Raw genomic sequence first — 13,287 nt, forward strand, 5'->3', positions numbered from 1 at the left:
ACTATCGCTTTAGGCTTCGTAAAGAAGTTAATATTAATAAAGACATTCTTACGCGAGGCAAGCGCTAATCCTTTGCTAGTATCTAGAGCTTTACTATAGACCTCGTCGCTATTAATATTATCTCTAGCTTAATACTAATCGCTAGTAAACGCCGTCTTCTAACTATCCGCTCTAGTACGGATAACGATACGAGTAAATGCCGCTAAGCTATATAACTTCGCTATCTTTGCTACTTATACGTATCCGTTCTAAGCTTCTTATTTGTTAGCCGACAAAAACTTTACTAGCTTCGTTGCTATCGTCCGCGCTGCGCCCTTCTTCGTTATATTAAATATAGTCTACTATCCTTTATAATAGAAGGTCTCGTCTAAGAAAGAGCTAGGTTAAGTAATAGGAACGTTGCCGGCGGCAAGCGTAGCCTAGCTACTAGTAGTAGTAGCGGCCTCCTACGTAGTATTAAAAGAGGAGGATATAGAGATTATAGCGAAGGAAGAAATAGCTGTTCTTAGTAGCGCTATACCGCTATTATCCTCTACCGGTAGTGCTATAGTCTCCTTATTTAGTAGACCCGAGGGATTAACGATTAGGTTAGGCTCTTCTATAGTAGTCGCTTTACCCTTCTTATCGCCGGAAGACTTACTCTTTAAGCTACCCTTTGCCTACTAAGCCGTATTAGTATTCCGTCTAATTAGCGGTAGACTAATAGCCTTCTTAAGAGTATAGATTACCTTCTTTAGCGTAGAGACAATTAATTCGTCGTTTAATCGCGCTAGAGGTACGCCGGTAGTTATATAAGTCGCTCTTATTGGTATTATTATTATAGTATAGTACTTAGAAACAGTTAGAATACGCGTATAGGGCTCGAACATACGATTATCCTCTACTCGACGACGACAATTAGGAAGAAACACGATAAAAACCACGTAAAAGTGCCCCTATTGCCTACCCCTATACGGCTTAAGAGAGGAGGCGGCTCTGCGGACCGTACTGACAAGTTGGACTCAGCACATAGTACCCAAAAGTCTATTTAAATTTGGAGCCATGCCATCAAATTCCTCTGTCCGTGTGCAACGTACAGTACATACCCTCAATTGCCACCACCGAAAGCACGCACAAGCTGATTACAGTACATGCTACGATACTGACCATATTGGACCAATGCTGTACGGGACGGCAAGGTGGCTGATAGACGCGTTGGATCTGCGTTAAATCAGATGGCTAAGCCCTTGGAGGACTTGATCGCGATATGATTCGAGGCAGCCACATAAAGAGCTTGGGTATGCGATTATCTTTACAGAAAGTGTCGTAACTTCATCGCGGAACCTTTCGGATCATTGGAAGACGCCACAGTGAAGACGTCTTCTGTCAGTCTTGGCAGTTGCTAGGGCGAAACAAGAATTCGGCCCTGAACACTCGGGATCGAGCAGGCCTCAATACATGCGCTTAATTTGGAGTTCTGGAAACATGTTGGTCTAGTCTCGGAAAAGCGCGATACGGCTGCCACTTTCCATGGCGGCTTCTGAGATGGTCTTGACGTCCTTCGAGAGGCCTGAAGCAAGAGCTCTGTGAGGCAGTCTTGGATCTCCTACAGCCCCAACGTTGGACATCAACGCCCAGCGCACAGAACATGGTGCTCATATGGGGATGTGCCATGCGGCTTTCCGTACTCGCCTGGAGCTTCTCCTCGTAGACGGCTTAAGCGCGTCTCTGTCTGATTCGACATCAGATAACTTGCTAGGCCAATTTTTGCACAATCTTCCGAATGGGTGGTGCTCGTGATAGCAGTCAAGAGATAAGCAGATGGCTTGCTCTTGTAATTTGCCTCAGATTCACGCAAGAATGACTTTGAGGCGAAGCGCAATGCAGGACCACTTCGCGACGCCGTTGCCGTAACTTGAGGACCGCTTAGGCAGCGCCAATAAGGATATATGCCCAGCTCGGTATGTTTGACTGTCTTGATCTTTTAATCCATAGAAATGTAGTGCCAGCTAACGGGATTTCAAGACGCCATACGGCTCTCTCGAGTAAGGCTTGCTAAAGTGGGGCAGCACCGAGAATTGACGACCAATCGACATCTGCCAGAACACCCTGTGGTCAGCATCTTGCCATCTCTATCCAACGTGCTGGCCGAGCTTACAAGCTCTGTCCTTACATTGCTTTTTGTACAGATATATCTGGCCTGATGGATCCGGTTCCGGATGCTTCTACAGCTTCTTGAGATATAATCAAAATATCTTTGGGGCTCGAGGATTTACCTGCTACAGCAAACGCGAAATTCTGACGAACACAGCAACGCAATTGTTGGGCTACAAGCAGATATTCGGCGCTCGATAGAAATAGTCTTAAGACTCGTGCCATCACGATTTTGTGATGACAGTTTCAAGGTACTCTCATGCAGCCAGCTATCGGCAGTTGCTATTTTCATCTTGTAAAAGATTTTCGAAGGTAACGAGGTAGCTCGGCTGAATCAGCAAGTCATGGCGACAGCGACACTTATTGAGCACAAGAATAGGCTCTCTTGCGAGCCGCGACAGGCTCAACCCAAGCAAGGCAAAGCACTCGAGGAATCCGCCGAGAAGCTTAGATTCCAGGCTTCAAAGTTCAAAGCAGGATGCAGCACGAAAGCTAGAGGAACAACAGCGGAGTTCCTTAATGGAAGAGCTGTTCGAGGGAGATTTTAGTTGGAACAAGGAGTGGGAGGATATCGATAGATAAGGTCGACGGCTTCGCACGAGGCGCACAAACAGCGCTGACTTGTTAATGGGGGTGCTGGAGTATTTTGCCCTCCTCTATATCAAAATCCTCCCTATTCGCTATCCTTTAAGTAGACTTTAGAGCACTACAATTTTGCAAACGTTGATTTCTAGCATTCGAGACTATATTAAAGACTCGTATACGGCACCTAATCAAGTCTAAGCACGAACCCTATATAGAGTGGTACATTGACCGCAGACGCTGCACGCAGCACGCTTACAAGCAAATCGCATTCGCATATGAGATACTAACAACCGGGTACCAAATAGATAACAACCAGTTACGGACCCATTTTCATTTCATGCGTCTTAGAAAATACGAGGTCTTTGATTACACAGCGTAGGGGCAAAGCACAGTCGTATTTGCCCGATCCCATTAGGCAGACATAGTCATTCTCAACTTCGACAGCTCACAAAGCTCGATCACCATGTCACTATCGTCTATGCAAGAACGGCAAGAACTGACCGCATGACCCAATAAACGGTGAGGTTCCAAAGTGCCGTTCTCGTGGCCGGGCATTGGCCAGCGCCGAGACGCCGATCGTCGTGAAGCAAACAGCTGAAATGATTCGCTCGCAGCTCGGGTCTTGGCAAAAAGTGAGTGAAAGAAGAACCTGGACAGTCATCTTGTCCAATCATGTCAGACGTTTAAAACGTCGGCCGATGTGGAAAGAAATACAGTACATACAGGCCGTTCTACTGTCCGTTTCCAAGCGCCTCGAAGCCTGAAAAATGGGTTCATATATAATCCAGGCCTTTCTTGTTGCCAAGCTGTTGCAAGCAGCGCAAACGTACCTGTACCATTCACGACAAGCCCGGCACGAACCAGGCTGATCACCATGGCCACGATGCCAGCAGCTGATCCCCAAGTTACGCCAGAGGAGAAGACGACATCCAGAGGACCAGAGTCTGCAGAGAGCATATCTTCACGTGAGCACGAGGATTTTGAGAAGCGAAGAGAACATGTCGAGGAATGTCCGAGTCCTGAAGACAGCGGCGATGCCCTGGCTCGAAAACCATCAGAAGCTCCATCGGAATGCGAGTACCCTGGAACAAAAGAGACAATCATCGTGATGTCAGCGATTCTGCTCGCAGTATTTCTCATGGCACTGGACCGGACGATCATCACTACAGCCGTTCCTAGAATCACCGACGAATTCCATTCCCTCGACGACATTGGATGGTATGGTTCAGCTTTCATGCTTTGTGCTGCGAGCTTCCAGCTTCTCATCGGCCGAATCTATACCTTTCACTCGCCGAAATGGGTATTTCTCATCAACATCACCATCTTCGAAATTGGCTCTGCGATTTGCGGTGCGGCTCCGAACAGCGTCGCGTTCATAATTGGCCGTGCTATTGCTGGACTCGGCTCTGCAGGCATCATGTCTGGCGCCATCATCCTCATGGTGTCTGTCGTGCCTCTCGCCAAGCGTCCTGCGTACCAAGGATTCTTTGGAGCTGTTTTTGGAGTCTCTTCGGTAATTGGTCCCCTACTCGGAGGTGCTTTCACAACAGATGTCTCGTGGAGATGGTGCTTTTATATCAATTTGCCAATTGGCGGAGTCGCGATGCTTGTGATTGCGTTCATCCTCAAGCCAACAGTGCCGGCAATGCCGGGACTTACGCTTCGACAGCAGCTTGCTCAACTGGATCTCCTCGGCGAATTGTTTCTGCTTCCATGCATTATCTGCCTTCTAATAGCTTTACAGTGGGGAGGTGCAACTTATGCCTGGTCCAATTGGCGAATAATCGTCCTCTTCGTCTTCTTTGGAGTTGCGCTCGTGGCTTTCGTAATTCAGCAGTGTCTGATGCAGAGTGTGGCTACAATTCCCGGCAGAATCGCCAAGAATCGCAGCATCCTCGCCGGAATGTGGTTCGTCATCTGCTTAGCTTCGACGATGATGGTGTTCGTTTTCTACATCCCGACCTGGTTCCAAGCGGTCAAAGGCACCAGCGCTGTCAAGTCTGGGATTGATACGATCCCTATGATCCTGGCTTTGGTGGTCGGTAGCATATTTGCTGGAGTCATGGTTGGTCGCATTGGCTACTACACTCCATTCGCGATGGCGGCATCGGTCGTCATGCCCATTGGTGCTGGTCTGATTACAACCTGGAAAACCAGCTCCGACAGTGGCGCATGGATCGGATATCAAGTTCTCATGGGTCTTGGCGTCGGAGTGGGTATGCAGCAAGGTGCAATGGCTGCTCAGACCGTACTGTCCAGAAAGGACGTGCCTACCGGAGTGTCTTTGATGTTCCTTATGCAGCAGCTTGGAGGTGCCATTTTCGTCTCCGTCGGCCAAAATGTTTTCCAGTCCTCGTTAATCAGCGGCCTGGTCCGCCAAGTCCCAGAGTTGGATCCGGTGACGATCGTGAACACTGGAGCCACGGACATTCGGAAGCTAGTACCTGAGCAAGATCTACCTCAAACCTTGGTCGTGTACAACCACGCATTGAGACAAGTCTTCATCGTAGGCGTGATCCTGGCATGCCTCTCTTGTTTCGGATCTTTCGCCCTTGAATGGCGAAGTGTAAAGGGCGAACAGGGCCCTTCTGCGGAGGAAAGGAACGACAGTCCATCCTCGACGCCCAAGAAGGCGGAAGACTCGGTTTGATGATGGCGGTATGGTAGTAAGAAAAGCATTTTATGAGCATAACGATTGTACATACATGTAGGCATGACATGATACCCAGCTCAGCAACCAGGCTAGAATGGTGCCGCAGAAGGCAGTAATTCGATGCAAATTTCGACATTGATCCCTAATTCCCGTCAACAGTCTCAATGTATTCACACAATTCAAATTCGATCTTCCTCACAGTCTGGAAGGTGTAGTAGTTAGTACTTCGTCGTGCCTGCTTTGCTTCAAGCGCTACCTTACATGCTTCTTACTCTTCTCTCGTCGAGCATGATTCGATTGGCAGGCTCAGAAGAGCGAGATAGCCGGGGTGAAATGATCTGCTCGTATACAGCTTGTTTGAAATAGACCTGCCACTTGATAAGGTGTGAAGTTGGAGCCTCAATTTCACCGAGGCCTTGGCCCTCTCAGCTCGGGATTTCTCCATTGACGTCGTCCGCGCCAACGGTTATGACCAACGGCCTCCTTTGCATGAGAGGAGGCGAACAACGCGTGCATGGAGCGTGGCGTGTGTCTCGGTGTCGTAGTTTGGAGCGAACGAAAACAACGAGGATCTCGCCGCAGGAGTTTCGAAATGTAATTCGTCATGCCAGACATGATCTCAGCCACAACCGCTCCTCGATGCAACCGCGGCCTGCGAAATCAATATGAGACATGTGCTCACAAGTTGCTCCAGCAGAGAGGATACTTTTAGACGCCCGGCCGGCCCAGTTTTGATCCAGAAATGCCGAATTCGATGCGAAAGTTGTGATGATGATGACCTTGCTCCCAAAATACAGTACCTACAGCTTCCCGAAACTCCCCCGAATCCAAATGGAAATAACCACATGTCTCATCATGCGCCTGTCATATCATCATAGCAATGACCAGGTTGATGACTTGCAGCCTCTGTGACAGGGGGGAAACAACAAACACGATTCCAAAGGTTTTTTCGCTTTTTACCTTATCTCAGTTCTAGACAGAACCCTATACTAGCATACCTGGCCCTATCCTTACATGATTTGGAAGAAAAACAACAACAACAACAACAACAACAACAAAGAAAGATCATCATCACCAAAAGGCAAAGACACGAATCACACGAGGGTGGGTAGAAAGTTCTTGACTACGTGATTCGTGTTTGCAACCATAACCTGGTATTCTACTGCAACTTGAGGCCCGGTTGTCACGACTGAGACTAGCGTTCGGCTTTTGCGCTCGAGCGGTGCGGAACGGATGAGACAATCGAATTCTGTACTGTACTACTGTACTCGATGGAGCTGCTGGTGCGGCACAGCAACACTCGGGTCGGGAATCAGCTTTACTGTAATGCTCCCACGCAATAAGCTTCTAGAGTTGCATGGTCGACTAGCGCCGAGATTGATTTGACAGGAGGCATACGGGTACGACGATCCGGGTTACAACTAACTCAACTGGCCGCACTTGTTGCTAGTAGTAGTAGTAGTAGTAGTAGTAGTAGTAGCAGTAGTAGTAGTCGCGTGAGTAGTGAGCATGTAAAGACATAATGAGAAAGGAAGTCCTCCCCTGAAGAAGAAGAAGAAGAAGAAGAAACGTCGTTCGTGGCTTAGACTACACTAGGTACTTACAACTTGCTCGATATACTCCGAAAAACAAAAAAAGATCATCAACAAGACAAGGTCCACGAAGCTGAGATGAAACTCGGTTGACCGGCTCGTCCTGGCCTCGGGCTGGAATTTTATGATTACTGCCACCTTTCGAGTTGTCTCAGGTTAGAATAATAATGTCATCGGGTATGTAGGGCTCCTGCCTTCATGATGATGGTCCCGTCCCGGATTGTTCATGTTCATCGTGATGAAACTACTCCAAGGGAGAGCAGACAGAGCAGGGCGACCACGCCGAAGCTAGTCGGACACACTACCAGTTTTGGCGCTGTCAATCGCTCGAAGCTTCTGTAACTGGTGGATGTCCCCGGACTGTAGTAGCCATGTTAGTTTCGAAGTCAGGTCGGCTCGGCGTTATGTGGATCAATTATTAACATTTCATCTCTATACGTCGATCCGTCGGCGTCTACATGGACCAAAGCCTGGCTTCAATTAATCACGCCGAGGCTTTTTCACATGGATGTTCATTCCTGCTGCAGTGCCCAAGCGCAGATGCTCGGTGCCGTAGTAATCATCATGGTTGTGGTCTCTATCTGTGTCATTCCCATCCATTATTGCATGGCCGCGCCTTTATTGCCCCCCCCCCCCCCCCCCCAAGGGAGTCTGAAACTTTTGTCGTTGTGGAAAGTATGGGGTAAAGATACATGCCGTAGAATAAAATTCGTTTCAAGAGTCGCAGTCCCGGCCTCCACCACGGCTCTTCTCACGTTTGTCGCGTAGCTCTGGACATCGTCTACGGTGATTAATGAACCAGTTACTGACTTGCGTCATGCTGATGCCAGTGGCCTTGATTGAAGTTAGCCACACATCTTGAAATAGGGCATGGCTGAACTTACATTGGAGAAAATGGCTTTCTGGTCTTCGCTGGGATAAGGATTCGAGATGTTCTGCTGGCATGTTAACGACCGGAAACAGGCCAAGTCGGACGATTTGCGTACCTGGTCAAACCACTGCTTCATGATTTCAGTAGACTGTTTCGGTAGGTTGCTCCGCTTGCGTGCTTTTCCGTGCTGATATTCGTAATGGCTCGGCATGAAAAAGGCTGGGGTATGGCTCTGGTAAGAATGATGTGGGTATCCGTTGATTGATCGAGGCTGTTGCTCTTCTGGTCCTGCATATCTCATACTGTCGCGAGGTTCTGCATATGCGTGTCTTACTGGGATTGAGTACCGACTGCCTTGCTGGTAAGGGCCGGGACGCGAGGGCTCGCGATCGTATGGCGCGGGAGGGTAAGCGCGATAGCCGCTCGTCGAGCCTCTTCGCGATGTAGGTCTTTCGTTGGAGTGTGAGAAGCTATCGCGCATCTCCCGCGCGAACGGGTCTTGCACCGGGCCCGGCATCGTGCTCATTCTGGGGAGTGCTGGCTCGAGAATTACTGATGTAGGGGTCTGTTCTGGTGTCTGGTAATGGCTAGCTGGTGTCTCGAAGCTGGATCGAGAGCTGGACGATTTCGCTGAATGGTACTGTGAGCCCCATGGCGGACTGATGGCTGCGTGAGGTGCTGTCAAGGTATGCATTGAAGGGCGCCTCGAGTCGAGATCCATCTGCGCCGACAAAGACGGATAATGGCTGCTGCCTCGTACGCTGGATCCATCTGGCCGCCGTTCCAACGTGGTTGAAGGCGGAAACGTTGGGTTGATCCTATCCGCTCCGGGGTATGGAGGAGCAGATCTCAAGATCGGTTCCGTTCGTTGCTTCTTGTTGGGATACAGCGCCGGTGGTTTGAATGTTGACGTTGTGTATGAAGGCTCTCTGGGACCTGGTTGCATAGGACTCGCACGAGGGCTAGGCGTCCGAGGCGGGCTGGAGATGCTGTCCCCCAGGACCTGAGTAATGTCAGTCGGGTGTATAGTGATGCGCTTGGTGATTACTAACAGTTTTGAGAGGTGGAAGCGATGGTTTCTGCATGTCTCCAGATGCATAAGGTGGAGAGTGAGGTGCACCTGTGTTCCGACTGTCGCGACGGAAGTGTGTAGCGCCACGAGGAAGACCTAGGGACATCGTCCGTGGTGGGCCTGGTCGGGAGAGCAAGTCACGAACTGCTGGGCCGCCTTCATACGGGCTTGTGCTGTCTAGAGCCTCGTTGCTGCTCCTGGAGTTCTCTGGCGTGGGAAGGCGGGGTGATCGATGTCGTCGATCCTTTGAGTGGTAGTAGTGCTCTGAGTGTCGATGATAAGGCTGAGCATCGCTCAATGACAGACTTTCCATAATCACCGACTCTGGCATGTTGAGGGAAAGATCGAAGGCGGAATGGAAGTCAGTGGTTGATGGCAACAGAGTCAACAATAAAGTGGTGGACAAGAATTAGCCTCGAGCCCACCGACGTTGCGAAGGTGAGCTGAGGCGTTCTTGACAAATTCCGCGGCCAGGCAGGCAAAGGAGGAGTAGTAGTAGTGGTGGTGGCAGCTTTTTGAACGGATCAGGAGTCGTTCGCCCTTAGCCTGAAGCCTCTCGCCTTAGAGTTGCTGCGATCGTGGTCCAGCGAGCGCTGCCCCGGGTCTTAATAGGAATGGGCGAGAAGACTCAGTGCTGGACGCTGGCCAGGGTCATTGACAAGGACGGAGAGGATTGATTGTTGACCTCGTGCGGGACGAGAGTGGGCGCGGCGCGTATGGTCAAGGGCAGTGAACGTGGACCAAGACCCGATGTATTGGCGTGTGCGTGTGCATGGGCAGGCAGGCAGGCGGGCGGGCGGGAGCTGCAAGTGATCAGGATGTGTCTGACGGAGTTTCCTCGTTGCACTATGCAGCGACGAAACATTGCGCAAGTAATGCAGGCAAGGGTGCAGCGTTCCCAGGATGCCGAGATGGACTGCGCTGCGCCTGGGCCTGCGCCTGCGCCTGCGATCCCGTGCAGCCTCGAAGCCGGACAGACCCAGCGCAGCTCGCAGCTCGCTCCCAGCTACCAGCTCCTCCCAGCGGCGCCGGCCCGCCCGCTTCCCGAACCAGACAAGTGAACGTTTTGACACACGCTCGGGCGGCGTGAGCGTCGACGACGCCTCGGCCGTGCTGGGACCATGCCCAGTTGGGCCATTGCAAAAGCTGGTGCCATGCATTGCAATGGCAACGGCAGTGGCAGTGGCAATCATGGGCCTCTCCGCATCCCTGGCAGCATCGCATCGCATCGCATCGCAGAGCGGTATGGACGGATGTAGCGTGGCCTGGCGGTCAGTCGTAGTCAGGGCATCGACGGGGTGGGAGAAGAAGTGGGTTGTGTGTCGATCGGCGAGTCTGTCCCGCTGGCAGAAGGCTACGGTGCCCGGTCTGGCGCACGGCGCACGCGATGCTAACTGAATTCTGAGGTGCATCATGGCAGACGGCCGACGAATCTCTGAGCCTAACCTTATGTTGCTGACAGCTGGAGCGCGCTCGTTTGGGGACAGCGGCCAGCCTAGCTAGGATTGTCGAGATCATAGCCTACATGTGGCATCCATCTGCTGCAGCCGCGGCAGGCCGTTGTTGCCTGGGTCTTGGCCGTCTGCTGCTGGCCCTGTTTACCGCCAAGTTCGGTCGGGACAGTAGTAGTGGCAGCAGGACGCCGCCGTCGTTGACTCGCGAGCCACATCATAAACGACAGCCGAGCGAGGCATGCATGATTCGACCTTCCTCTGCCTCCTGATGTCCTGCAGCGAGAGACGAGCCGCAGCAGCAGCGACGCTCCCTCCCTCCCTCACCGCCCTGCCCTGCCTGTGGATTCCAATTAAGCTTGGTAGTCGTCTGCGTGCAATAATAGTGCAATTTAGACCAGGCATGAACGTCTGCCAATGAGGCAGCGTGTTGCAGATTGACCAGTGAAGTGCGCCGTACCACCGATCGGCGTCGGCTAACCAGGTGCACGGCACGCTGGTGCATCGCAAAATGGCAAGCGCAGACGCAGACGCAGACGCGATATTGCATGCACAACAATGCCCTGTCCCGCCATTACCGCGATTCTCGACCCAGACATGTCCCGAGAATCACATACTGTAGAAGCGTGCGAACAGCATCCACCATCATCGTACCGCGCCTGTGCCTGTACGGACTGCTACCGCCACCGCCGCCGCGACCACCACCACGACCACCACGACCACCACGACCACCGGCCTCGAGGCCTGCCGCACACGACAATGATAATGGCGCTGGGCGACGCCGACGCCGACGCTGACGATGGCGTCCGTGACATGTGCTGCTCGTCTCGCCGGGGAGTCTGAGATGGACTTTGACACATTATTGCAGGGCTCCTGCACCACGACATCGCTGCATGGGTATCCATCTAACAGCAATAAGAGGCCCAGAGCCATTGCACGGTGCATGTGCCCAAAGTCTCCACTTACGCCCTCCCCGCCCGCCCACGCACCACGCACCGTCTCCGTTGGCCCTGCCTCTGCAGCGGCCTCTGAGTCGTCCTCTTCACCACACCTTCTTCCCTTGTTGCCCCTACCACCCGGCAACATGGCTCGCAGCCCTTTCGCTCATCGCCGTCGCGCGACGCGGTCCTGAGCTCGCCCGGCACTAATGCTGTTGACAGGACACCGCGCGTGCCTGACAGCTCGGGAATGGCAGAGGAGGTGTGTGAAGGGGCCAGATGATTGGGCGTGTGTGTAACCCGCATAATAAAAGCATCGAGCTGTGCGAAGGCTCCATGGGCCGCGCCTGCGCCTGCGCCTGTTGCTGCCCATCTCAGACGCGCAGCTTTGTGTCGCGCTGCGTGACCATAGCCTGTCGTCAGTAGAACCCCATGATTGCCAGCAGGGATCGCAAGTGTCGCACTCCCAACACCACGGACCAGCTCGCCAGCGACCACGGCCAGCATGCTGCACCGAGCCTTGAGATCAAGATCGAAAGCCATGGCTGCTTGGCACTTGCGCGCTACCCTTGCTTTGCCTTCCCTCCCAAACTACAGGGCCCTCCCTCGCCCACCCGCCCGCCCGCCCGCCTCCCTCCCTCCCGTGGCCGAGTCCAACGTGGCAACGGATGTTTATGCTCTTCTGCGGTATGCACCAACACCCGCCTGCTTGGGAGCTTGTCGCCTCTGCCAGGTCACGAGGCCCGCCCGACATCTCTTCGACTCTTCTTCGACACTGAATCATTCCAACTTGGCCGCTGTGCTGCTTCATTCCGCAACCAGGGCATCCAACAGGATCTCGGCCGAGCATCTGCGAGATATGTTGAATGCGGACTAGTCTTCCAGGTTCCTGGGAACGAGAAATGCTACCTCGTCGATTATGTTGTGTGAAAAGTGGCGCAAAAGACAACATCTGTTTTGCTGCCTGCCAATTTATACATGCTACGCCATATATTGAACGTCATGTGTGCTATGCAATACCAACCATCCTGCTGCTGCTCAACAGCTTCCATGCGCCTTTCCGCGTCATGGAACGCACGCACACGCACTGACGATGAAGCAATCACGATGCATCTACCTTGATAAGCGCCCCGAGTTCAACGGGAAAGAAGTGCGCATTCTTCTTTCGCTCACGCTCGACGTGGAGAATATGTGCCACGAAAATGGGCTTAATCTATCCTACGGCCTGGCGGCACGCAATCGACATGCATCTGCGTGCGTGGTTCGCAGCGCACGGAATTCTGTCATCTTGGTTCAAACGGACTCCATCTTGTCACAAGATCACTTGTCAGCCCACACATGTCAGCCCAGGAGCCAGGCGAGTTCCATCCGTCGACTTCTCATCGGCTACCACCATCGCGGTACTGGAGTTCGTGGACCCGTCCTTGCAGAACTTGTGCTCCCACCCGCTTCAGACGCTGTCATACGTCGTGCCTTGTCACCTCGTCATGCTAGACGTTCGGTCGGCCAGCATAAGCAATGTTACGTTGTGGTGTCGCAAAAGAGCAAAGCGTGATGCAGGAAGCATAATTATTGCTCGATTGTGCCAGCATGGTCAAAGATTGGACGCCCAATGGATAGCTTCGTAGCTCGAAACGAGTATCACAATAGAGTGCCTTTACGAAGGTAACACGCACTGACAAGTATTCGACAGCCCGACAAATTCTGACAGGATACCAAGCGCATTGATGAAACCGACATATCTTCATCTTCCGCCATGTCTCATGATAACAATCCCAAACAACAGCAGACATAATGAGGCTTACCCAACTCGTGCCAGTGTGACCTCGACGGAACTTACGGTGACTGGCAGTCGTAGCGGTCTAGAATTGTGCGTCTGTGCGAGAGAGAACCACTCGAGACCATATCCAATTAACACCTTTCCTCTCAGGGCGATGCGAGCGTACATTCATTTTGTGCGCTGATACTACAATCTATACCTTTGCTCTGGGC

The 13,287-nt window shown here is 52.2% G+C and overlaps 3 protein-coding genes across 3 annotated transcripts; 2 read left to right on the top strand and 1 right to left on the bottom strand.

Moving 5' to 3' along the window:
• The first annotated feature begins 3,551 nt into the window (after positions 1-3,551).
• On the top strand, positions 3,552-5,406 carry MYCFIDRAFT_152920 (uncharacterized protein). The gene has a single exon (XM_007927131.1). It carries the CDS (start codon positions 3,593-3,595, stop codon positions 5,366-5,368), a length of 1,776 nt encoding a protein of 591 aa, XP_007925322.1. The 5' UTR covers positions 3,552-3,592; the 3' UTR covers positions 5,369-5,406.
• Positions 5,407-7,349: 1,943 nt separating this feature from the next.
• On the bottom strand, positions 7,350-11,802 carry MYCFIDRAFT_173643 (uncharacterized protein; the record flags this gene model as incomplete). The annotated part of the gene is made up of 14 exons (XM_007927132.1): positions 7,350-7,433; positions 7,468-7,544; positions 7,622-7,708; positions 7,740-7,783; positions 7,819-8,965; positions 8,994-9,230; positions 9,332-9,466; positions 9,535-10,401; positions 10,432-10,494; positions 10,528-10,942; positions 10,975-11,016; positions 11,045-11,206; positions 11,237-11,395; positions 11,434-11,802. The coding sequence occupies 14 exons, from the start codon at positions 11,800-11,802 to the stop codon at positions 7,350-7,352; spliced, it is 3,888 nt and encodes a 1,295-aa protein (XP_007925323.1).
• A 34-nt stretch (positions 11,803-11,836) lies between these two features.
• MYCFIDRAFT_173644 (uncharacterized protein) lies at positions 11,837-13,259 on the top strand (the record flags this gene model as incomplete). The annotated part of the gene is made up of 7 exons (XM_007927133.1): positions 11,837-12,094; positions 12,118-12,216; positions 12,241-12,359; positions 12,395-12,823; positions 12,856-12,960; positions 12,989-13,146; positions 13,183-13,259. 7 exons carry the CDS (start codon positions 11,837-11,839, stop codon positions 13,257-13,259), a joined length of 1,245 nt encoding a protein of 414 aa, XP_007925324.1.
• Between the last annotated feature and the right edge of the window lie 28 nt (positions 13,260-13,287).

This window comes from Pseudocercospora fijiensis (genome assembly GCF_000340215.1).
Source record: "Pseudocercospora fijiensis CIRAD86 unplaced genomic scaffold MYCFIscaffold_3, whole genome shotgun sequence".
NCBI lineage: Eukaryota > Fungi > Ascomycota > Dothideomycetes > Mycosphaerellales > Mycosphaerellaceae > Pseudocercospora > Pseudocercospora fijiensis.

Excerpts from the sequence above, each read along its gene's own strand:
- MYCFIDRAFT_152920 (XM_007927131.1), top strand. The coding sequence starts at position 3,593 with ATGGCCACGATGCCAGCAGCTGATCCCCAAGTTACGCCAGAGGAGAAG.